Genomic DNA, 22671 nt, shown 5'->3' on the forward strand with positions numbered 1-22671 from the left:
GGAAAGATTTTTTTCATTCAAAGTGTATTAAACATGTGCCATTTTCTACCACAGAAAGTGAAGTCACTGAATATGTAGAGTCATAGACCTGTAAAGCACAGAAACAGACCATTCGGTCCAACTCATCCATACTGGCCAGATTCCTAAATTAATCTCATCCCATTTACCAGCTTTTGGCCCATATCCCTCTAAACATTTCCTATTCCAATTACCCATCCAGATGCCTTATAAACATAGTAGTTGTACCAGCCTCCACCACTTCCTCTGGCACTTCATTCCATACATGTACCACCCTCTGTGTGAAAATGTTGCCCCTTAGGTTCTTTTAAATCTTTCCCCTCTCACTTTAAACCTATGCTCTCTAGTATTGGACTCCCGCACTCTCAGAAAGCACCTTGCCTCTTCAATCTATACACGCCCTTCATGATTTTATAAACCTCTATAAGGCCACCCCTCAGCCTCCGACATGCCAGGAAAAATAGCCCCAGCCTACTCAGCTTCCTTTTATCTCAAATCCTCTAATCCTGGCAACATATTGTAAATCATTTTTGAACCGCTTCAATTTTCACAGCATCCTTCCTGTAGTGAGGAGAACAGAAATGCATGCAGTATTCTAAAAGTGGCCTAACCAATTTCCTGTGTAGCTGCAACATGACCACCCAACTCCTACACTCAGTGCACTGACCAATAAAGGTAAGCATACCAAACGCCTTTTTCACTATCCTGTCTACGTGGGACTCCACTTTCAAGGAACTATGAACCTGCACTCTAAGGTCTCTTTGTTCAGCAACACTCCCGAGGACCTTTCCATTAAATGTATAATTCCTGCCCTGATTTGTCTTTCCAAAATATAGCACCTCACATTTATCTAAATTAAACTCCACCTGCCATTCCTTGGCCTATTGGCCCAACTCATCAAGTATTTACACAGAGAGTGGTGGGTGTGGAATGCGCTGCTGGCAGTGGTCGTGGAGTCAGATACATTAGGGACATTTAAGCGACTGTTGGATAGGCACATGGATGATTTTAAAATGTAGGGTATGCAGGATAGTTTGACCTTGGGATAGGAAAATAGGTTGCACAGCATCATGGTCCGAAGGGCCTATACTGTGCTGTAATGTTCTATTGAAGAAACAGATTTTCTTTTTGATTCTAAAGGTATCAGGGACACGTGTTAAAGTGGAAATACCATGATCATATTGAATGGCAGAACAGACTTAAAGGGCCTGGTGACCTATTCCTGATCCTGATCTCTGTTTTGATAAAATTATTCATTTCAGTGTGTGAAAACAGATTCGCAGAGGAGTAGTTTGATGGTGATAGACTGTGATGTGTTGATTTGCAAAGGAAACCAAACTGTCCATATACACCAGTTACTGAAAGTAAACATGCAGGCGCACCAACTATTTTGAAAGGCAGTGGTTATGTTGGCCCTCATTGCAAGGGTATTTGAACGCAGGATCAAAGATATCTTAATGCAGCTGTACAGAGCCTTGGTGAAACCACACCTGGAGTATTGTGTCCAGTTCTGGTCTCCTTATGTAAAGATATTATCGCCTCCCCCTGTTGTTATAAAATGGTGATTGCCTAGAGGTGTTATCGTGAGAGTATTAGTCCAGAAACTAGGCTCGTGTTCTAGGGACCCAGATTCAGACCTCACCACGGCAGAATTTGAATTCAGTAGGAAAAATCTTGAATTAAGAATCTACTGATGATCATGAAACCATTGTTGATTGTTGAGAAAACCTATCTGTCTCTCTAATATCCTTTAGGGAAGAAAATCTGTCATCCTCACCTGGTCTGGCCTATTTGTGACCCCAGACCCACAGCACTGTGGTTGACTCTCAAAGAAGTGAAAATGGGTGGACCAACTTGCATTGACCTAGGCACTGGAAAAGCCAACAACAGAAAAGGCCCTTTTGACCCTGCGGTATCCTCCTTACTAACACTTGGGGGCTAGTGTCAAATATTGGTGAACTATCTTAGACTAGTCAAGCAACAGCCTGACATAATTATACTCACAGAATCATATCTTGCAGACAGTGTCCCAGACACCACCGCCACCTGCTATCCCTGGATACATCCTGTCCCACCAGCAGGACAGACCCCAAATAAAGTAGCAGTACACTTGTATACAGTCAGGCTGGTGTTGCTTAGAAGTTCTTAACATTGACTGCTGATGCCATGAAGTCTCATGGCTTTAGGTTAAACTTAGGCAAGGAAACCTCCTGCTAATTGTCATGTACTATCATCCCTTGTTTGATGAACCTGTACTAATGAATCTGTTGAAAGGCACTTAGAGGAACAATGAGGGTTACAAGAGTGCGAATCGTACTCTGGATGAGACGATTTCAGTGTCTACCACCAAGAATGACTCAGCAGCAGCACTACTGACCAAGCTGGTCAGGTCCTAAAGGACGTTGCTGTTAGACTGAGTCTGCAGCGAGCGGTGAGGGAACCAACAAGTGGAAAAATCTGCCTGGTGCAGATGCGTTTGTCTATGACAGTATCAGTAAGAGTGACCACCGTACAGCCTTTGTGGAGATGAAGTCCTGCCTCCACATTGAGAATACCCTCCAACGTGTTGTGTGGCACTATCACCATGTTAAATGGGACAGACCTCAAACAGATCTAGCAACTCAAGACTGCATATCCATGAGATGCTGTGAGCCATCACCAGCAGCAGAATTGTACTGCATCACAATCTGAAACCCTGTGGCCCGGTATATCTCCCACTCAACCATTGCCGTCAAGTCAGAGTATCAGCCTGGTTCAACAATGAGTGCAGAAAGGCATTGCCATGAGCAGCACCAGGCATACCTAAAAATGAGATGTTAAACTGGTAAAGCTACCAAACAGGACTCTTTGCCAGCCAAACAGTATAAGCAGCAAGTGATGGAATAGCTCAGCAGTCTCTCACCCAATGGAACAGATATAAGCTCTGCAGTCCTGCCACACCCATCTGTAAGTGGTGGTGGATAATGAAACAACTCTCTGAGAGGGGAGGAACCCCATCCTCAATGATGGATGAACCAATACATCAGTGCAAAAGATAAGGCTGAAGCATTCGCAACAATCTTCAGCCAGAAGTGCCAAATGCATGATTCATCTCAGCCTGATCCAGTGTTCACCAGCGCCACAGATGCCGGCCTTCAGCCATCCTGATTCACTCCATGCGATGTCAAGAAATAGTTGGAGGCACTGGATACTGCAAAGGCCGTGGACACTGATAACATATGGTATGAAGACTTGTGCTCCAGAACTTGCCATTCCCCTAGCCAAGCTGTTCCAGTACAGTTACAACACTGGTATCTACCGGACAATGTGAAAAATTGCCCAGGTATGTCCTGTACAGAAAAAGCAGGATAAATCCAATCCAGCCATTTACCACCCCATCAGTCTGCTCTCGATCATCAGTAAAGTGATGGAAGGTGTCATCAACAGTGCTATCAAGCAGCACCTGCTCAGCAATAACCTGCTGAGTGACGCCCAGTTTGGGTTCCACCAGGGCAATTTGGCGCCTGACCTCGTTACAGCCTTGGTTCAAACATGACAAAAGAGCTGAATTCCAGAGGTGTGGTGAGAGTGACAGCCCTTAATGTCAAGGCCACTTTTGACAGAGGTGACATCACAGAGCCTTAGCAAGGCTGATGTTACTGGGAATCAGGATGAAAATACTGCCCTGGTCCAGTTGAGTGTCCTGGTCTTTGATAATCTCCAGATTGTTGATAGTGAAGGATCCAGCACTGATAATGCCATTGAATGTCAAGGAGCTTTGGGGTGAGGGTGGTGCTTAAAATCTCACTTAGTGGAGTTGGTCTTTTTTTGCCACTTGTGACTTGTATATTCATAGAATCGTAAAGTTGCAGAAAATGCTCTTCAGCCTATTGAGTCTATACCATCACTTATTACCGCAAGCCTGAATGCGGTTTGGTTTGGTTTTTCCTGCATTTAAATTAAATTGAAATCTAATAATCCAACTGTTAACTGGTTGCATGCAGCACTCACTCCATGTATTAAACTTTAATTTGCAGGGGACCCACTGGAGTGCAGTGCCTGGGTTGGACAGTGTGCACTTTACCTGTTAATTATGATGTTGGAGAAGACTGTGGTGATTGTGGTGCTGCTCTTACCTCAGTGGAAGAAGGTTTGTATTCATTGTCCACTTCCTCTTCCATCCCAACTCAAATTGAACTTATCTGTGTTACTGAAACTTCTTACACTTTTGACTCCTTTGGGATGTGGACATTCATGACTAGGCTGTTCATTACCTATCTGTAATTGCCCTTAGAAAAGTGCAAGCGTACTCCCATCTTGAACTGTTACAGTCCCATTTGGTGAAAGTACACCAGTAGTGCTGTTAGGAAGGGATTACAGAGTTCAGATCTAATCCATTGGCTTGTGGGATCAGTAGTTGTATCTAGTGCATGCCACGTATGCTGCTTAGCATGCAGGTAGTCCTGTGTTTTGGCTCCATTAGTTTGCTATCTCATTTTTAGATATGCTTGGTACTGCTCCTGGTATGCCCTCCTCCACCCTCATTGAACCAGTATTGATCCCCTGATATAGTGGTAACGGTAGTCTGGCATAAACCACGCCATGTGGTTATAGATTGTGTCTGAATACAATTCTGCTGCTTCTGATTTCCCACAGCGCGTCATGGATGTCCAGTATTAAATTGCAAGATCTATTTGAAATCCATTCTATTTAGCCCAGTTCACAAGGATTGAGTGCTGGCCTGTCCTAGCCATGAACAGATGTATCAGCTACAGTACAATGAGGATGAGATCAAGTTCATTTTCCCCCTTCTTGGTTCCCGCAGCACCAGCTGCAGTCCCAAATGAGTAGCTGTGTTGTTTAGAACTCAGCCAAATTATCAGGTATCATATTTAATGTTGAAGAACCTCAGTTAGAGTACATTTTTTGCCCTTAGCCACCCTCAATATTTCCTGTATGTGGCTTTCAGCCTGGAGCAGTACTGATCCCTGAGTTGAGAGAGGGTGGTGGGTATGTTCTTTTAATTCATCCAGGGAATGTGGGCATTGGTTAAGCCACCATTAATTGTTCATCCCTAATTGCCCAGAGATAAGAATCAACCACATTGCTGTGGGTCTGTAGTCACATCTGGGCTAGATCAGATAAAGACAGCAGATTTCCTTCCCTAAAGGACATTAGTGAACCAGGCAAGTTTTTCCGACAATTCGCAATGGTGTCACGGCCGCTGTTAGATATTAATTCCAAACTTTTAAAAACCCCATGTGGGATTCAAACCGAGGTCCTCAGAACATGACCCAGATCTCTGTGTTAATAGATCTGCTGATAATATCACTAAGCCATCACCTCCCCTTATCAGCAGGAGCTTTCCTTGGCTATGTTTGATTTGATGCTGTGTGACTTCACGGGGTCTGGAATCAGTATTGAGGATCCCTTGAGTAACTCCCTCGTTAGGACAGGGGATCATGATCTACATTCCCTGCAATTTTAAAGGTCCTTTCCGCAGCAATGGTTTACAGAACTCAAAGTTAATGTGTTCACAAGTTGATCAGCGTGCACGGACCCGCTGAGTGCCACACAGCTTCAAGGGAACACTGACCACGATGGTGTTTGAGCAACCGAATCATACCTTACAGATAGTGTCATGCTGGTGCACCTTTATTCTGAGCCAGTGCCATCTAGTCCTAGACTCTCCCATGAGGGAAACATCCTCAGTATTTATTCTGTCAAGTCCCATAAAAATTGTACGTGTTTCAATGCAATCACCTCTCATTCTTTTAAATTCCAATGAGCAGAGTCTCAACTTGTTTAACCTTTGCTCATAAGACAGTCCCTCCTAGTGAACCTTTACTGAACTGCCTCCGGTGAAATAATACCTTTTCTTAGATAAGGGGATAAAAACTGCTCACAGTACTCCAGATGTGGTCTCACTAACACCTTGTACAGCTGCAGTAAGACTTTCCTATTCTTATACTTCAATCCCCTTGAAATAAGGGTCATCATTCCAACAACCTTCCTGATTATCTTCTGCACTTGTGTGCTAGCTTTCTGTATTTCTTCCTGGAATACTCCCAGGTCCCTTTGTGTTGCAGTATTCTGCAGTTTTCTCCATTCAAATAAGATCATTCTTTTGTTCTTCCTTTCAAAGAGAATAATTCACATTTTCCTATATTATACTCCATTTGCCAACGTTTTAACCACTTAACACCTGACGAGAGGGCTACATTCTGAAAGCTATTGATTTCAAATAAACCTTTGTCATCTGATATCTGACTTTGTCCACTTCAGCTCAACATCAGTATCTGCACGTCTCTGTAAATTGTTTGTATCCCTTTCACAATTTGCCTTTCCATCTCTTTTTGTGTTGTCTGTAAATTTGGCTACAGTACATTCAATTCCTTCTTCCAAGTCCTGTGGAATGCCATTGGGTGCAAATTGCCAACCTGAAAAGAGTCAGGTGACTCTTCGTCAGAACATACAAAAGGATACAGATAGTTTAAGTAAGTGGTGAAAATGTAGCAAATGCAATATCATGTGGAAAAATGTGAAAGTGTCCATTTTGGCAGGAAGAGCAAAAAGCATTTGATCGAATTGGTGAGAAAATGAGGAGCTCTGAGATAGAGTAATAATGTCTATAGCACAGAAAAAGATGCTTTGGTCCATTAAGTTTGCACAGTCAAAAACAAGCACCTATCTATTCTAATCCCAGAGGGATCTGAGTGTCCTTATCCAAGAATTGTAAAAGGTTGGTTTGCAGGTACAGCAAGTAAGTAGGAAAGCTAATGAAATGATATCACTTATTACAAGATGACTAGAATACAGAAAAGAAGTTATAGTTCAGTTATCCAGGACATTAGTGAGATAACACCTGAAGTACTGTGCACAGTTTTTGATCACTTCATTTAAGTAAATACATTGGAGATAGTTGAGAGAAAATGTATTGGACTAGTACCTAGAGTGGATGATTTGTCTTTTCAGGAAAGGTTGAACAAGCTAGTCTTGTATCTGCTGGAGTTTAAAAGAGCAAGAGGTTATATAATATCCTAATGAGACCTGAACAGGTAGAGACGGAACAGATGTTGTATCTGCTGAGATGATCTACAACTCAGCTGTTTGAAAATCAGGGGCAATTACTTAAAACAGAGATAGAGTCAGACTCAGATTCTTCGGTCCAACTTGTCCATGCCGATGAGGTATCCTAAACTCATCCAGTTCCACTTGCCAGCATTTGGCCCATATCCATCGAAACCCTTCCTATTCATATTCCTATCTAGATGCCTTTTAAATGTTATAATTCTACCCGCATCCACCACTTCATCTGGCAGCTCGTTCCATACACGCACCAGCATCTGCGTGCAAAGGTTGCTCCCCAAGTTCCTGTTGAATCTTGCCCCTCTCACCTTAAACCTATCTCCTTCAGTTTTGGACTCCCCTAACCTGGGGAAAAGGCCTTGGTTATTCACCCTGTCTATGCCCCCCATGACTTTATAATCTTCTGGAGGATGAGAAGGATTTAATAATGCAAAATGAGGAAATAGCCAAGGTGTTGAACAGGTATTTTGTGTCAGTCTTCACAGTGGAAGACACAAGTAACATGCCAATAATTGATTGCAAGGAGGCAATGGCAGGTGAGAATCAACAGAAAAAAATCATTATCACTAAAGAGGTATTGTTGGACAAGTTAATGCTGTTAAAATTGGACCAGTCTCCTGATGCTGTTGGAATGCATCCCAGGGTACTAAAAGAGAGGGCAGTAGGTAAAAAACAAATGCACTTGTGGTAATTTACCAAAATTTGCTGGGCTCAAAGGCTGTTCTGGTAACTATAGGCCCATTGGCTTCACTTCTGTAGTGGGTAAAATGCTTAAATCTACAATCAAGGAAGAAATAGTCCGAACAAAAACAGAAGTTGCTGGAAAAGCTCAGCAGGTCTGGCAGCATCTGTGAAGAAAAAAAATCAAAGTTACTCTGATTTTTCTTCACGGTCTAGGAGCTGACACGGAGCTAGCTGGTTGAGTGTCAGGTTTAATGCACATGTAAATAAATGGTGACTTGGTAAGAGGGTACTAGCCTTTGAAGTATTATTTCAGTGATGATGAGAGAAAAACACACCCCTAAAGAGATTAACTTGCGAGAGTGGTCTTTGACTTGGGGTAAGCGTTTCTGGCATCTTGCCACTATTTGGGAAGCTTGATTCGCTTGATCTTGCCGTCAAAGACTGGGCCTAGTATGTGGAAAGAATACATATTTTTTCCAGGTAAATGACTTTGGGGCAGATGAAAAGCAACAAGTAATTCTTATGACCCCTGTGGGTCCACAAGCATTTTCGGTTATCAGAAGTCTGACTTTCCCAGAGACACCAGATACTAAAACCTTTCAAGAGTTGACAGAGTTGGCTAAGGAATATTACAACCCTAAGCCTCTCTAATTCTCAAACTGCCAAGTAAAACCGATAGCGTATGAGACCCAGGGGAATCCTTGTTGGGATTTTTGCTGAGGTTAAGAAGACTGGCAGAGGCATGTGGATCTTTGCACATCAACTTAAGTCATCTTCCTACTGGCCACAAACTTTCACATATGTATTTATAGAAAAGTACAAGCATTCATTTGAATCTAGGATTTAGAAATTCCAGTTTTATAGTTTAGAGTCCAGTGAATTTTGCCAACATTACCCACCAACATATGGCTTCGCGGCAACAAATAACATTGACTTTTGTTTCAGAGATAGTAGGAACTGCAGATGCTGGAGAATCTGAGATAACAAGGTGTAGAGCTGGATGAACACAGCAGGCCAAGCAGCATCAGAGGAGCAGGAAGGCTGACGTTTCGGGCCTATTTTGTGTTGTGTTTGGGTGAGGACCGTAGTCAGTAAAGAGATAAATGCATCCGAACACTGCTGCAATATGTCTCATTAGTGACATTAATCTGACAGGAAAAGCTGACTCTATTTTGCTAGCCTACTGGATGGCAACTGGGTAATTATGATGTAAATCTTTGAGCCATGCGTGACATCCACACTTTCCTGGAGCCTCCTTGAAATTGAGGGGCATAGATAGAGTGGACAGAAAGGAACACTCCACTTGGTAGCGGGATCAATGACCAAGGATTCATAAATTTAAGGTAAGGGGCTGGAGGCTGAGAGGAAATGAGGAATATTCTTTTCACCCAGAATGTAGTGGGAATCTGGAACTCATTTCCTGTAAGGGGTGGTAGAGCATTAACTCTCAAAACATTTAAGTATTTTGATGTACACTTGCGATGCCGAGGCATGCAAGGATGTGGGCCAAGTGCTCTGAAAATGGGATTTGAATAGTCAGGTGATTGTTTTTTGACTAGTGCAGATTTGATGGACCAAAGGGTCTTTTTCCATGCTGTAGACCTCTATAACTAAAGGCTGTAAGGATAAGCCAATTGACACAAACCAGTCATTTTAACTTCAGTGGTAGGACAGCTTCTAGAGACAATTATTCAGAATGGAATTAGGAGTTGCATGGAGAAAGGTGGATTGATTAGGAGACAGCACAGATTTCTAAAAAGAAAATCATCTGTAATTGCTGGAAGTTTTTGAAAGGTACAAAGGGCCGATGATCATCATACTGTTGATATGATATACATGTGCTTTCAGAGGATGTTTGATGTAGTACCATAAACAGAGCTCTGACGAAAGCTATAGGTCATGGTGGAAAAAGGGACAAGAGCAACACAGACACTAAATTGACTGAGTCATAGAAATCAGGGAGTAACAGTCAATGTAAATTTTTCAGGCTGTAGAAAAGTTTCTAGTGGAGTTCCCCAAAGGTCAATAGAGCCGTACGGCACAGAGACAGGCCCTTTGGCCCCATCTGGTCCATACGGACCAAAAAGTCCATCCATGCTAAACCCCATTTCCCTGCATTTGGCGTATATCCTTTTAAATCTTTCCAAACCAATTATTTGTCCAGATACCTTTTAAGTGTTGTTAATGTACCTATCTCAACCATTTCTGCTGGCAGCTCATTCCATATGCATACCACCTTCTGTGTAAAAAAAGTTGTCCCCCAGGCTCCCATTTATTCTTTCCCCTCTTAGCTTAAACTGATGCCCTGTAGACCTTGGTTGCCCATCACTTGGAAAAAGACTGAGTGCATTCATCCTACGCATGCCTCTCATGATCGTACACACTTCGATAAGATCCTCCCTCATTCCCCTACACTGTACAGAACAAATTCCTGGATGGTCAACCCTCCTCCTATAACTCAGTCTTTTGAGTCCTAGCAACATCCTTGTAAATTTCTTCTGCACTCTTTCCAGTTTAATAACATCCTTCCTATAGCAAGGTATCCAAAACTGAACACAGTACTCCAAGTGTGGCCTCACCAAGGTCGTGTACAACTGCAACATAACTTCCCAACTTCTGTACTCAATGCCCTGTCTGATAAAGGCCAAAAGCCTTCTTCACTGCCCTGTCTATCCGTGACTCCACTTTCAGAGAACCGTGCACCTGAATTCCAAATTCCTCTGTTTCACTACACACTTTAAGGCCCCACCACTCGCTGGAAAACCCCCTACCTTGATTTGACTTTCCAAACTGCAACATCTCACACTTAACTACATTAAATTCCATTTGCCATTTCTTAGCCCACTTCCCCAGCTGACCAAGATCCTGCTGCAATTTCTGATAACCTTCCTCACTGTCCATGATACTGCCTGTTTTAGTGTTATCTGCAAACTTACTAATCATGCCTTGTACATTATCATCCACATCATTGATATGGATAACAAACAGCAATGGGCCCAGCACCAAATCCTGAGGCAACCACTAGTCACAGCCTCCAGCCTGACAAGCATCCTTCCATTATTACCCTCTGCTTCCTACCATTAAGCCAATTGCTACCATTAACCCAACTGGTCAACTCTCCCTGGATTCCATGTGATCTAAACTTCCAGAGCAACCTACTGTGTGGAGCCTTTTCAAAGGCTTACTGAAATCCATACAGACTACTTTTGCTGCCTTGCCCTCATCAACCTTCCTGATGACTTCATCAAAGAACTCTAACCAATTTGTGAGGCATGATCTCCCACGCATGAAGCCAAGCTGACTACTCCTAATCAAAGATAACAAGGCGTAGAGCTGGATGAACACAGCAGGCCAAGCAGCATCATAGGAGCAGAAAGGCTGATGTTTCGGGCCTAGACCCTTCATCACCTTGTTATCTCAGATTCTTCGGCATCTGCAGTTCCTGTTATCCTTCTACTCCTAAACAAACCCTGTCTTTCCAAATGCATGTGTGTCTTATCCCTCAGAATCTTCTCAAGTAACTTACTACCACAGATGTTAAGCTTACTGGTCTGTAGTTCCCAGGGTTTGCTTTGCAGCCCTTCTTAAATAAGGGCACAGTATTTGTTACCCTCCAGTCTTCCAGGACCTCACCCATGGCTAACGATGATGCAAATACATCAGCCAGGGTCCCCGCAATTTTTTCCCTTGCCTGTTGTAGTGTTCTTGGATATATCTGGTTAGGATCAGGAGATTTATCCACCTTCATACATTCTAATACGACCAACACCACCTCTACTGTGGACTGTCCCCAAGTTATCACCACTAGTTTCCCAAGTGTTCATGTGTTTCTCCACTGTAAACACAAAGGAGAAATATTCATTGAGGACCTTGCCCGTCTCCTGCAGTTCCACACATACATGTCCACTTTTGAGGGGTCCTATTCTCTGTCTAGTTATTCTTTTTCCTTCAATATACTTAAAGAACCTCTTTGGGTTCCCTGTAATCTTCTCAGTCAAACCTATCTCGTGCCCCCTTTTGATGCTGCTGATTTCCTTCTTCAGTAAACTTCTGTATACCCTATATACTTTCAAGGATTTCCATGATCCCAGCTGCCTGTACTTGAGCCATGCCTCCCTTTTTCTGATCAAAGCTTCAATATCTGTTGCCATCCATGTTCTCTATGCAGGCCAACTTTACCCTTCACCCTCACAGGAAAGTATAGATCTTGAACTCTAGCTAAATTACTTCTAAAGGATTCCCACTTGCCAGAGGACCCTTTGTCTGCAAACAAACTACTCCAGTCAATCCCTGCAAGCTCCTGCATAATTCCATCAAAATTTGCCTTGCCCCAGTTTAGAATTGAACCTGTGGACAAGTTTTTTCCCTCTCCATAACTTTTTTAAAATTAATAGAACTATGGCCACTGGCCCCAAAGTGCTCCCCAACTGTCACTTCAGTCACTAGGCCTGCCCTATTTCCGAAGAGTAGGTTGAGTTTTGCCCCTTCCCAAGTAGGACCCTCTGTATACTGTTTGAAGAAATTTTCTTGAACACATTTAACAAATTCCACTCCATCTAAGCCCTTCACACTATGGCAGTCCCAGTCAATGTTAGGAAAATTAAAATCATCCACTATGACGACTCTATTGCCCCTGCAAATTTGTTCCTCTAATTGCCGTTGACTATTTGGGGGCCTATAGTGCAACCCAGTAACAAAATCATCCCCTTCTTATTTCTTATCTCCACCCACAAAGCCTCACTGGATGATGCCTCAGTTGTTTCATCTCTGAATACTGTTGTGATATCCCCCTTAATCAAAAATACAACTTCCCCCTCCCTTCTTACCTCCACCCCTGTCCCACCTAAAGCACCTACAGCCTAGCACATTAAGCTTCCAGTCCTGTCCCTCCCTTAGCCATGTTCCTATAATGACTTTAATATCCTAACCGAATGTACCTATCCACACCCAGCCTTACTTTGTCAGCCCTCTTGCATTGAAATAGATGCAATTTAATCCAATAGGCATTCCTCGCTCCCTGTCATATTCCGACCTGTCTCTTCAACTTGTTATTTCTGATTACTGTATCTCCTTCCAGCTTCACATTTGCCTCCCAGCTGTTGAGGATCCCATCCACCTGCCAATCTAGGTTAAACCCTCCCTTGTAGCACGAGCAAATCTGCCGTCATAATATTGGTCCCCTCCAGTTCAGGTGCAACCTGTCTCTCTTGAACAGGTCACCTCTGCCCCAGAAAAGATCCCAATAATCAAAGAATCTGAATCCCTGCTTGCTGTACCAATTCTTTAGCCACTCATTCATCTGTCATGGCCTCCTGTTCTTACTGTCACTGGTATGTGGGGAAGTCGATTAACACTGTCAAGATCCTTGTTTTTAACTTTTCCTAGCTTTCTATAATCACTCCACAAGATCTCATCCCTATTTCTACCTATGTCATTTGTTCCAAAGTGCACAATAACTTATGGCTGCTCACTCCCCCCACCCCCACCTTAAGAATGTTCTGCGGCCACTGGGACCTTTGGTTTTCTTGATATCATAGAATCCCTATAGCATGGAAGCAGGCAATTTGGCCCATCAAGTCACACAAACCCTCCAAAGAGCCTCCTACCCAGACCCACCTCTCTGCCGTATCTCTGTAATCCTGCATTCTTCGTGGCTAACCCACCCAACCTGCACAACCCTAGACACTATGGGCAATTTAGAATGGCCAATCCATCTAACTTGCGCATCTTTGGACTGTGGGAGGAAACTAAGAATCCAGAGGAAACCCACACAGATACAGAGAGAATGTGCAAACTCCACACAGGCAGTCGTCCGAGGCTGGAATCTAACTTGGGTCCCTAGCACTGTGAGGCGACAGTGCTAACCACTGAATAACCATTCTGATACATCTTAATGATCTTGAGTTTGGTGTGCAACAGACAATTTTAAAATTTGTAGGGGATGCAACTTGGAAAGTTGTAAATTGTGAGGAGGACAGTGTACAACAGGGTAGAGACAGGTTGGTGGAGTTATGGTTGGGGTTAGACTCCACTTGGAATACAGTGGACAGATATGGGCCACCACATTCTTGGAGGGATTTTTGACCCTGGATGGTGTACAATGTTAGTTTACGAAAATGGTACTTGGACTTCAGGGTTAAGTTATGAGGAGAGATTACGCAAATTAGGCCTGTTTTCACTAGAATTTAGATGGTTGAGGATCACCTGAACTAAGTCTTCAGCGTATAAACAGGAAAAGACCGGATAGGTAAAGATAAATTATTTCCACAGATGACAGTTGATGGTGCTTCAGTTGTTCATTTTAAATTTGAAGGAGAGAAGTTTTTATTGAGCAAATGTATTAAGGGATATGGGCCAAAGGCAGATGTATGGAGTTAGGCCACAGAGCAGCCACAATCTCAATAGACAGTAGGTGCTGGAGTAGGCCATTCGGCCCTTCGAGCCAGCACCACCATTCATTATGATCATGGCTGATCATCCACAATCAGTATCCTGTTCCTGCCATCCATCATTAAGATGTATCAGCATGGTTATTCAGTGGTTAGCACTGTTGCCTCACAGCATTGACTGGCAGGACAGACTCAAGAGACTGAATGGCCTACACCTGTTCCTTGGAGTGGCCAGATCAGTGGCAGATGAGTTTCAATGCAGAGACATGTGAGTAGATGTATTTTGGTAAAATTCACATTGAAAGTTAATACAAAATAGGGTGTATAATTCCTAGCAGCGGGTGCGAAAGCACAGGGACCTGGGTGTATCTGTGCACAGATTATTGAAAGAGTCAGGACAGGTGAAGAGAGCTTTAAGAAAGGATACAGTGTTCTTGGTTTTATTATAGGAGCATAGAGTACAAAAGCAAGGAGGTGATGCTGAACTTGTATAAGACACTTGTTGACCTACCTGGAATATTGTGTACAGTTATAGCTGCCAAGGATGTGAATTCATTGGAGTTAATACAGAAGTGTTTTATAACAATGGTTCTAAGTATGAGGAACTGCAATTATGAGGACATATTGAAGAAGTTGAGACTGTTCTCCTCGGAGAGAGAAAAGCTAGAGGAAACCTGATAAAGTTTTTCGAAATCATGAGCAGGCTGGATAGAGTTTACTGGGAGAAATTGTTCCCGACCATTAAAGTTTCACTACGCAAGTAGTTTGAGTGTGGAATGCATTGCCTGGAAAGGTGGTGGAGGCAGGTTCAAATACAGTATTCAAGAAGCATTTGGTAAATTATTTAGATAAAAATTATATACTAGGGTAGAGGGGGGAAAGAAGCAGGAGATTGGCATTAGGTTATGATGCATATTTTATGCACCAATGCAGGCACAGTGGGCTAAATGGTCATCTCCAGTGCTGTAAATACTTCTGTTTTTCTGTGGTGGGTATGCCAGTTTTTTCAATTGCATTCAATTATCTTTCTGGTATGCAAGGGAATTATAGATGGGGTGGTTGGTGATGTGGTCCATGGGAAGAGATTATGGGTTTAAACCTGCTTAGTAAAATAACCTTTCATCATTTATGCATTGCTTTTCTGATTTTCTTCGCAGATAGCTTTACTGAATCCAATCCAGAACCCACAGTTGGAGCTGGCGATTGTGATGCTCATAGTTCCTTTTTTTGTCAATGTAAGTAGCCCATTCAGATTGACCTTTACTGAAGGTACCTGAACTGAGCCACTTAAATGAGTTCAGAAACAAAGTTGTTGGAAAAGCTCAGCAGGTCTGGCAGCATCTATGAAGAAGAAAACAGAGTTAACGTTTTGGGTCCGGTGACCTGATATGCCTGGTGCTGCTCCTGGGCACTCTCCTGCACTCTCCATTGAACCAGGGTTGACCCCAGCTTGATGGTAATGGTTGAGTGAGGGGATACGCAGGGCCATGAGGTTACAGATTGCGCTAGAGTACAGTTCTGCTGCTGTTGATGGCCCACAGCGCTTCATGGATGCCCAGTTTTGGGTTGCTAAGTCTGTGCGAAGTCTGTCCCATTTAGCACCGTGATGATGCCACATGACACAATGGAAGTTATTCTCAGTTTGAGGTGGGACTTCGTCTCCACAAGGCCTGTGCAATAGTCACTCTTACCAATATTGTCATGGACAGATGCAACTGTAGCTGGCAGATTGGTAAGGATGAGGTCAAGTATGTTTTTCCCTCTTGTTGGTTCCCTCACTGCCTGCCACAGACCCAGTCTAGCAGCTATGTCCTTTAGGAACCAATCAGCCCGATCTGTAGTACTGCTACTGATCCACTGTTGGTGGTAGTAGATTTTGAAATGCCCCACCCAGAGTACATTTTGTGCCCTTACCATCTTCAGTGCTTTCTCCAAGTGCTGTTCAACATGGAGGAGTACTGATTCATCAGCTGAGGGAGGACAATATCTGGTCATCAGCTGGAGGTTTCCTTGCCCATGTTTAACCTGAAGCCATGAGAATTCATGGGGTCCAGAGTCAATGCTGAGAACACTCAGAGCAACTCCCTCTTGAGCCACCACCTCTGGAGCCTCTGACCTGCCGGTGGGACAGGGCATATCCAGGGATGATGATGCTGGTGTCTAGGACATTGTCTGTAAGGTATGATTCTGTGAGTTTAACTATGTCAGGCAGTCTTGGCTAGACTGTGAGACAGCTGTCCCAATTTTGGCACTAACCCCCAGATGTTAGTGAGGAGGACTTGCAGGGTTGACAGGATTGTTTCTGCCGTTGTTTTTTCCGGTGCCTAGATCGATGGTGATCTGTCCTGTTTAATATCTTTGAGACTTTGCAGTGATTTGTACAACTTGAATGGCTTGCTGGACCATTTCAGAAGGCAGTTGAGGGTCAACCACATTGCTGTGGGTCTGGAGTCGTAGACCAGACCAGGTGAGGATGGCACATTCCCTTCCTTGAAGGACATTAGTGAACCAAATAGGCTTCCGACAATTGGAAATGATTTCATGGTGATCAATAGATTCTTAATTCCAGACATTTCTTAAAATTGAAATCAAATTCCACCATCTGCCATGGTGGGTCCCCAGAACATTAGCTGGGTTTCTGGATTAATAGCCTAGTGATAATATCACTAGACCATCACCTGGCCTTTTGCAACATGAACCCAAGATCACGGTTGAGGCTGTCTTCATGGGTAGGGAACTGGAGCGGGAGCTGGATGAACTTGGGATCATTTGGGAGGCAGAGTCAGTGATAGACAAGAGTTTCAGGGAAGTAGTTACTCCTAAGCGTGAAGAAAGCTGGGTAACTGTTAGAAGGGGGAGAAAGCAGTCAGTGCAGGGATCCCCTGTGGTCGTTCCCCTGAAAAACAAGGATACCGTTTTGGATACTTTTGGGGATGGGGGGACTTGCCAGGGGCATGCAGTAGGGTGCAAGTCTCTGACACAGAGTATTTCCCTCTTGCACAGAAGGGAAGGGGGGATAGGAAGAAAGTGATAGTCATTGGGGACTCAATAGTTAGAAAGACTGATGGAAGGTTTGCCAGGAACGAAAGAGACTCACGGTTGGTATGTTGCCTCCCAGGTGCCAGGGTCCGTGATGTCTCGGATCGTGTCTCTGGGGTTCTGAAGGGAGAGGGTGACGAGCCCCAAGTCTTGGTCCACATAGGCACCAACGACATAGGTAGAAAGAGGGATAGGGATGTCAGGCAGGATTTCAGGGAGCTAGGGTGGAAGCTGAGAGCTAGAACAAACAGAGTGGTTATCTGTGGTTTGTTACCCGTGCCGCATGATAGCGAGGCAAAGAACAGGGAGAGATTTCAGCTGAACACATGGCTGCAGGGATGGTGCAGGAGGGAGGGCTTCAGGTACGTGGACAATTGGGGCTCATTCTTGGGAAGGTGGGACCTCTACGAACAGGACTGTCTCCACTTGAACCAGAGGGATCCTAATATCCTGAGTGGGAAATTTGTTAGTGCTATTCGGGTGGATTTAAACTAGCTCAGATGGGGGATGGGAAACTGAGGTATAGTTCTAGTACACAGGAGGATGAGCGTAGAAAGGACATGGACAGGACCTCACTGTCACAGGAGTGTGCTGGCAGACAGCAAGCTGGGTTGAAGTGTCTCTACTTTCACGCAAGGAGTATCCAGAATAATGTAGGTGAGCTTGCAGCTTGGATAGGTACCTGGGACTTCGATGTTGTGGCCATCTCAGAGACATGGATAGAGCAGGGTCAGGAATGGATGTTGCAGGTTCCAGGGTTTAGATCTTTCATTAACATCAGGGAAAGTGGTTAAAGAGGGGGAGGTGTGGCTTTGTTAGTCAAGGACAGTATAACGTTGGCTGAAGGAACTTTTGATGAGGACTCGTCTACTGAGGTTGCCAAGGAAGGTTTGTTGACTGAGTCAGTATGGGTGGAAGTTAGGAACAGCAAGGGAGCAGTTACCTCATTGGAAGTTTTCTACAGACCCCCAAATAGCAGTAGGGAGATCGAAGAGCTCATCGGCCGGCAGATTGTTGAAAAGTGCAAACTTAGCAGGGCTGTTATGGGTGACTTCAACTTTCCCAATATAGATTGGAACCTCCTTAGTGCAAATGGTTTGGATGGGGCCGTTTTTGTCAGGTGTGTTCAGGAGGGTTTCCTTACTCAGTATGTGGACAGGCCGACGAGGGGGGAGGCCATTTTGGATTTGGTGCTCGGCAATGAGCCAGGACAGGTGTCAGATCTCGTGGTGGGAGAACACTTTGGCGACAGTGACCACAACAGCCTCACATTTACCACAACCATAGAAAGGGAAAGGACCACTTACCAGAGGAAGATATTTAACTGGGGTAAAGAAAACGATGACGCTATCAGACAGGAGTTGGGAAGTACAGATTGGGAGCAATTGTTCCACAGAAAGGGCACAGCAGACATGTGGAGGCTGTTTAAGGAGCAGTTGTTGCGAGTGATATATAAATTTGCTCCTCTGAGACAGGTAAGAAGGGGTAAGATTAAGGAGCCTTGGATGACGGGTACAGAGATTCTTCTTGTCAAAAAGAAGGTGGAGGAAGCAAGGGTATAGCACAGCTTTAGAGGATTACAGGCTTGCTCGGAAGGAGCTCAAAAGTGGATTAGGAGGGCCAGGAGGGGGCACGAAAAAGGCTTGACAGGAAGGATTAGGGAGAACCCGAAGGCATTTTACTCATAAGTGAGGAATAAGAGAATGATCAGGGAGAAGGTAGGGCCGATCAGGGATAGTGTGGAGTCTGAGCAGATAGGGGAAGCACTAAATGAGTTTTTTGCTTCGGTTATCACTAAGGAAAGGGACCTTGTTGTGAATGAGAACTTTGAGGAGCAGAAAAACAGGCTTGAACAGATCGAGATTGAGGAAGTTGATGTGCTGGAAATTTTAGCAAACATTAAGATTGATAAGTCGCCAGGGCCAGACCAGATTTATCCTAGGTTGCTCCGGGAAGCAAGAAAGGAGGTTGCTGAGCCACTGGCGAAGATCTTTGCTTCCTCACTCTCCAGAGGAGTCGTACTGGAAGATTGGAGGGAGGCAAATGTGGTTCCTCTTTTCAAGAAAGGGAATAGGGAAATCCCTGGAAATTACACACCAGTCAGTCTTACTTTGGTGGTCAGCAAGGTTTTGGAAAGAATTCTGAGGGATAGGATTTATGACTGTTTGGAAAAGCATAGTTTGATAAAGGGAGTCAGCATCGCTTTGTGAGGGGCAGGTCATGCCTCACAAATCTTATTGAGTTCTTTGAAGAGGTCACAAGACAGGTTGACGAGGGTCGAGCAGTGGATGATGTGTACGTGGACTTCAGCAAGGCATTTGGTAAGGTTCCCCACAGCAGGCTCATTCATAAAGTCAGGAGGTATGGGATACAGGGTGATTTGGCTGTCTGGATTCAGAATTGCTTGGCTTACAAGAGGCAGAGAGTGGTTATAGATGGTAAGTATTCTGCCTGGAGGCCAGTGCTGAGTGGTGTCCCGCAGGGCTCTGTTCTTGGGCCTCTGCTCTTTGTAGTTTTTATAAATGACTTGGATGAGGAGGTTGAGGGGTGGGTTAGTATGTTTGCTGATGACACAAAGGTTGGAGGTGCCATTGATAGTATCGAGGGCTATTGCAGGCTTCAGTGAGACATTGACAGTATGCAGAGCTGGGCTGAGAAATGGCAGATGGAGTTCAACCTGGATAAATGCGAAGTGATGCATTTTGGAATGTCGAACTTAAATGCTGACTATAGGATTAAAGGCAGGATTCTCAGCAGTGTGGAGGAACAGCGGGATCTTGGTGTTCAAGTGCATAGCCCTCTCAAAGTTGCCACCCAAGTGGATAAGGTTGTTAAGAAACATATGGTGTTTTGGCTTTCATTAACAGGGAGATTGAGTTTAAGAGCCGTGCGGTAATGCTGCAGCTCTACAAAACCCAGGTGAGACCGCACTTGGAATATTGTGTCCAGTTCTGGTCGCCCTATTATAGGAAAGACGTGGAGGCTTTGGAGAGGGTGCAAAGGAGGTTTACCAGGATGTTGTCTGTACTGGAGGACTTGTCTTACGAGGAGAGGTTGACTGAGCTCGGACTTTTCTCTCTGGAGAGTGGGAAGAAGAGAGGTGACCTGATCGAGGTGTACAAGGTAATGAGAGGCATGGATAGAGTTGATAGCCAGAGACTTTCCCCAGGGCAGGATTGACTGCCACGAGGGGTCATAGTTTTAAGGTGTTAGGAGGAAGGTATAGAGGAGACGTCAGAGGGAGGTTCTTCACCCAGAGAGTTGTGAGCGCATGGAGTAGTTTGCCAATGGTAGTCATGGAAGCGGAGTCATTAGTGACATTTAAGCGACTGCTGGACATGCACATGGACAGCAGTGAATTGAGGGGAATGTAGGTTAGGTTATTTTATTTTTGGATTAGGATTATTCCACGGCACAATATTGTGGGCCGAAGGGCCTGTACTGTGCTGTACTTTTCTATGTTCTATGTTCTATGAACTCAGCTGTCAGTTTTCGGTTGGCAATTCTGCATTGTTGTTTAACTCGAAGGCTGCCTTGTAACAGCAGTGTGTACCATCTAGAAGAGCGCTGTACAAATTCACCAATGCTGGTAGCACCTTCCAATTCCACGACCATTACCATTTAGAAGGACAAGGGAAACAGAAACATGAAAACATCACCACAACCAAGTTTTCCATCAAGCTACACCACCCTGACCTGGAAATATATTTCTGTTTCTTCAACACCATTGGGTCAAAGTGTTCAAGCTCTCAAAATTTTGGACCTACCTGAACCAAATGGACTGCAGTAGTTCAAGAAAGTAGCTCACTATCACTTTCTCAAAGACACCCCAAGGATGGGTATTAAAAGTTGATCTAACCAACAATGCCCACAGCCCATTTTTAAATTTTGATTTAATGTCTAACAGGCCAGATGCTTGGAGTTCTGCAGGAAGTAACTCACCTCCTGTCTCCCCAGTGTCTGTCTACTATCTACAAGGCACAAGTCAGGCGTGTGATGGAATACTCTCCTTTTGCCTGGATGGGTGCAGCTCCAACAACACCCAAGAAGCTAGATACTGTCCAGGACAAAGCAACCTGCTTTACTGATACTCGGTTCACCACTTTCAAAATTCACCTCTCTCACGACCAACACTCACTAGCAGCAGTGCTGTCTATAAGATTAGAAGCAGCAAGTCCAGCTACGCTCCGTTGATAGTACTTTCCAACTTGAGATATTTATCATTTAGAAGAAAAATTAAGCAGACATACAGATGCACCACTCTCACAGAATCATAAGCTTTTTCATGGGCTTTTTATGGTGCAGAAGGAGGCCATTTGGACCATTGCACCTGTGCTGGCTCTAATACAAATCTCCCCTTTCCCCCATATCCCTGCACCTCCCCATCACTGTAACAATGTCCAAAACGCCATCATCACTAACCCTAGGTATGCCTTGCCCCACTGGTAGAACAAACCCACCAAAAGTTGACACATTGACATGCTTTCAGGTTAGTTTCTTAGAACACATGTTCTGCAGCCACTGGGTGAACAAGCTGTATTAGACTTAGTACTGTGCAATACATTGGAATGAATTAGTGACCTCATTTCAATTAAATTTGAGAGAGAAAGTGTGGGCTCAAGATTTTAAATTTAAATGAAGGCCATAATGTGAGCCTGACAGCAGAGATAGCTGCTGTGAACAATTATATTAGGTCAATAAAGATGTAGTGGTTATTTGAGATAATGGGGACTGCAGATGCTGGAGATTCCAAGATAATAAAATGTGAGGCTGGATGAACACAGCAGGCCAAGCAGCATCTCAGGAGCACAAGAGCTGACGTTTCGGGCCTAGATCCTTCATCAGAGAGGGGGATGGGGGGAGGGAACTGGAATAAATAGGGAGAGAGGGGGAGGCGGACCGAAGATGGAGAGTAAAGAAGATAGGTGGAGAGAGTGTAGGTGGGGAGGTAGGGAGGGGATAGGTCAGTCCAGGGAAGACGGACAGGTCAAGGAGGTGGGATGAGGTTAGTAGGTAGCGGGGGGTGCGGCTTGGGGTGGGAGGAAGGGATGGGTGAGAGGAAGAACCGGTTAGGGAGGCAGAGACCGGTTGGACTGGTTTTGGGATGCAGTGGGTGGGGGGGAAGAGCTGGGCTGGTTGTGTGGTGCAGTGGGGGGAGGGGACGAACTGGGCTGGTTGAGGGATGCAGTAGGGGAAGGGGAGATTTTGAAACTGGTGAAGTCCACATTGATACCATATGGCTGCAGGGTTCCCAGGCGGAATATGAGTTGCTGTTCCTGCAACCTTCGGGTGGCATCATTGTGGCAGTGCAGGAGGCCCATGATGGACATGTCATCAAGAGAATGGGAGGGGGAGTGGAAATGGTTTGCGACTGGGAGGTGCAGTTGTTTTTTGCGAACTGAGCGGAGGTGTTCTGCAAAGCGGTCCCCAAGCCTCCGCTTGGTTTCCCCAATGTAGAGGAAGCCGCACCGGG

At 44.5% G+C, this 22671-nt stretch overlaps 1 protein-coding gene across 2 annotated transcripts in view; it reads left to right on the top strand.

Annotated features, from left to right (window-relative positions):
* stimate (STIM activating enhance) overlaps positions 1–22671 on the top strand; it is a 110028-nt gene that overhangs the window by 69345 nt on the left and 18012 nt on the right. For both annotated transcript variants that reach the window (XM_048547516.2, XM_048547517.2), the window contains 2 exons: positions 4035–4147; positions 15317–15394. In XM_048547516.2, coding sequence (XP_048403473.1) covers positions 4035–4147; positions 15317–15394 — 191 coding nt within the window. The remainder of the gene's footprint in view (positions 1–4034; positions 4148–15316; positions 15395–22671) is intronic.

The sequence above is a fragment of the Stegostoma tigrinum genome, chromosome 11 (assembly GCF_030684315.1).
Source record: "Stegostoma tigrinum isolate sSteTig4 chromosome 11, sSteTig4.hap1, whole genome shotgun sequence".
In the NCBI taxonomy this organism is placed as follows: domain Eukaryota; kingdom Metazoa; phylum Chordata; class Chondrichthyes; order Orectolobiformes; family Stegostomatidae; genus Stegostoma; species Stegostoma tigrinum.